At 28.7% G+C, this 3,904-nt stretch overlaps 1 protein-coding gene across 1 annotated transcript; it reads right to left on the reverse strand.

Annotated features, from left to right (window-relative positions):
- Nucleotides 1–1,069: 1,069 nt before the first annotated feature.
- LOC110737347 (SKP1-like protein 1A) lies at nt 1,070–3,061 on the reverse strand. The gene is made up of 2 exons (XM_021917700.1): nt 2,636–3,061; nt 1,070–1,430 (listed from the first exon to the last, which is right to left on the reverse strand). Exons 1-2 carry the CDS (start codon nt 2,957–2,959, stop codon nt 1,248–1,250), a joined length of 507 nt encoding a protein of 168 aa, XP_021773392.1. The 5' UTR covers nt 2,960–3,061; the 3' UTR covers nt 1,070–1,247.
- Between the last annotated feature and the right edge of the window lie 843 nt (nt 3,062–3,904).

Here is a 3,904-nt window from a genome sequence, read left to right on the forward strand (position 1 = left end):
AATCAGGTGTCTACAATCATTAAAAGGCTATTAAACAATTTTGTGATAGTCGATTAGCTCTCCATATAATCAGAATTGTGTTGCATGAACAAACCAAACATATAAATTTTAATGTCATTTTGTTCACCAAGGCCCTTGGCAAGACACAATTGGATTATTTATTACACAAGTTGGGCATTGCATCTTCCCTCCACATAAGGTGTGTTAAGATTTGTTAAGCGATTTGATAAGTTACCTTAAATAGCATATGGTTTGATACTAATTTTATTGTGTACATCCTAATATATTTCCATATCTTTGAATAGAAGATTGTACGCCATATATATGATTAACGAATCAATGAATGGGCTTTTAAGACCTTTTATCAAACCTTACAAAAGGATTTTTTTTTTTAAATTGTTGTCACGTTGAACTCAAAAACACCACTAAATTTAGAGTGGTTAGGTTCTTACACGTTTAATGTTACAAATAAATTCCAGTTTTTGGCCTTGTTAAAAACCTAGCTCAGGCCTTTGTTAAAAAATAAAGTAAAAAAGTTTAAGTCGTCTATATTTTTTCATTCAATTATTTAGGAATGGACAATCTTCCAATTATGTACAACTTTATAGACCAATTGATCGAGAAGCCCTACACAATCCCTAACTAGCCCCTAATCGACCGTGTAAACCATTATCGATCGACTAACCCCGGCCACACCATATGTCCAGCCACATATGAAAATTTTTGAAATCTTAAATCAAATAAACAACAACAAAGTCTTAATCACAAAATGATTTGGGAATTTCTTACATGAATCGACATAAGGAATCGTACAATATTATAAACAAAATGACATAATAAAAAAATTCTTTTAAAGATGGTTTGAAAAACGTGAATAAAGTGAGCAAACAAAAGAACATTCAAGAAAATTTAAGGGAGTTTTTTAAGAACCAAAAATAAAATTCAAAAAAGTATTGAAAATGTTGAGTTAAAAACATAAAAGTTTGAGAAAAAATTGGCAAAGGAAAACAATATTGTTCGTACAACATTAGTGAGCTAAAATAATAAAATTAAATACGAATATAAAAAGTTAAAATACAAAAAAAATGCAAGACAAATGTCAATTATTCAGAAATACATCAAATCATATCCTTCTTCAACTCATTAAGGAAGAGTTCAGTAACTAAAATTGTATGGAGTAATTAACAACATCATCTAATCATATTTCTTTCTTTCAGTTTCTTCGCAATTGTTGTTTGAATATCAGCTTACTCATAATCATCAAAGGCCCATTCATTTTCCCTTTGAATTTCAGCTTCTTCTTCAGAAGTAAAATCATTGACGATGTTGAACATCTTCCTTACCTCTTCAGCAGTTTTGGACTGCATGATATCAGCAATGGCTTGGCAAGTCAAATCTAGTAAACCCTTTATGCCCAAGTAGTTTGAAGCCTACACAAATATTATTCACTTTAGTACTTTAACTAATCCAATAATTAATAATTTATAAATAAAAAAAATTTAATAAAATTTGAAGCATAATTTTTAAACTTCAAATTTTACAGTTTATGTGAGGATTAACTTTTGACGAGTATCAATTACACCGTACATCAGAACTTTTACGTTATTATCTAGTGATTTATTTCTTACTCGGAGTTATTATATCTATAAATTGACATACTGCCTCCGTTAACTTGTAGTTGCAACTTTGGAATATTTTATATCTCACAAATAATACCCCAAAGTTGCAACTAAAATGTAACGGAAGTATTATATTTTATAAATTCACACTTTAAAAGTAGAGAAACCATAGTGGTACGTATCTTCTTAACTACGATTATTATCAATTATATAAATATATGTAATTAATGTATTGATACTCTCACATCATAGGATATGTTAAAAATTAATGAATACAATAATTCAGGATCTCTTGGAATAAATACATCAAAAAGAACCGTGTTTTTTCTATATCAATGAGATAATTAATCAATTAATGAGATATTTTATTCAAAATTAAAATAAATACATATGAAAAAATTAATCAAAATCAAAATTTGGTAGTTTTAATTATTACCCATTCGTCATCTATCTTATCAAACATCTTAATGTAAAGTAATATCTCAATAATAATGGAGTCAGAACATAAAATATGAAGTTAGAAAAGCGTTTTTGGAAAACAGTTTAACAATAAAAAAAATTAGAAAGACATTGCTATCATTAAGAAATATTAAATAAATAACATGGGAAAAGTAATTATAATACTTAAGAAAAAGTAAAAAAGTTAAAAAAAATCAAGAAAGAAAACTTATAATGCATCAAAAATTAAAAAATAAATTAATGCTAAACCCTCAAATTACAATAATTAATCATAGTCTTATTATATTTTATTAATTCATACTTCAATACTTTAGATCCAAAAGAAATCAAATGCACAATGACCCTAAGCCTTAATTAATATAAAATTAAAATAATTTATCATAATGTTAACCTTAAGTCCCAAACAAACAATTAAACCATTTAAGAAAAACAAAATTTTAGTATTATTAATCAACAAATTTTTAAAAAAAAAATTCAAGAAAATCAATAACAAATCAAATATAATAAAATTAAATAAAAAATATATAGATATATTCAAATAACAAAAGAAAACTCACAAGAATTAGTTGAATGAGGGTGTCTTGGTCAACTTTCAGGAAGTCCTTATCCCATTGCTTGATTTCATCTTCAGTGGTCTTGAATTCAGGGCTAACGGGAACAACGTGCTTGTTACAGTACTCGATAACCTTAGAGAGAATTTTAGCGTCGACATTAGGAACTGGAATGAAATTATTGCTATCGCCAATCTCGAGGTCCTCGATTATGTGCTTGAGGGTTTGAGAAAGCCTTGCTGAGTTTTCGTCGACTGAGAAAAACTCCTTATTGGAAGACTGAAGGACAACCTTCTTGGAAGAAGATGGAGAAGAGAAGGATGATGCCATTGAATTGGAGTTTTCTTGGAAGGAAAATAGGAGAGTTATATTTTGTAAAAGTATGACTTGTTTTGAGAATATGTTGACTGATGAGACTTTGAAAGCCTACTAGAGTTGTTTTTATAGATGTTATTGGGGATTCTAGAAATATCTTATATGAAGCTATCTTATTCTATCCAACAAATTCTATCCTATCCTATCCTATCTAGCTATCCTATATTATTTTTTTAGGGTATGATATATAAAGTAAACTTTTATTTAACTTAATAGTAGGGGTGATCAAAGCCGAGTACCCAGTCAAAACCAGGGACCCGGTCTCGGAACTGCTTTTAGTCGGGTCTAATATTTTAGGTTTAGTCCAGGAATTGGTTAGCACAGGGTCTGAAATTTTAGATCCAGAAGCGGGATTGGTGGGAACCGATTCCGGTACCAGGTACCCGGTAATCATTAGTATAAAAAAAATCCAGATTTTTAAGAAAAAAAGGGAAAAATTTATACCAAAGTACCAAACATCCAAACTTTAGAACTAAGTAAGAAAATCTCAGAATATTAAAACGAAAAAAATAGATCTAAAAATTAAATGAAATTCCATATTATCATAATTATTTCTCACATTCATTATCCGAATTTCATAAAAAATCAGCCCAAAATACTAAATTATATGACAAATTTTTTCATCTTCAAAGTAAGGAATCATACTCCGTAATTTATTAATTCTTCGTCTCCAACCGTTTCATCATCACAAAAAAAAATGTGTAGGAAGGTGGGGGGAAATGGATTTTACATGTAAGAATTTGAGAGTAAAATATTTGAGTTTTAGATCTACAAAATTGAAAAGAAGAAGTATATATTATATGAGTTTTATGACGGCTGAATAAAAGAACATCAGGGTAAGTTTAGGGTAAATAGTTCTTACAAAGGTTGGGAAACTAGAGTAAGTGAGTAGTGGGCTAA

The sequence above is a fragment of the Chenopodium quinoa genome, unplaced genomic scaffold, assembly GCF_001683475.1.
Source record: "Chenopodium quinoa cultivar QQ74 unplaced genomic scaffold, ASM168347v1, whole genome shotgun sequence".
Classification (NCBI taxonomy): domain Eukaryota; kingdom Viridiplantae; phylum Streptophyta; class Magnoliopsida; order Caryophyllales; family Amaranthaceae; genus Chenopodium; species Chenopodium quinoa.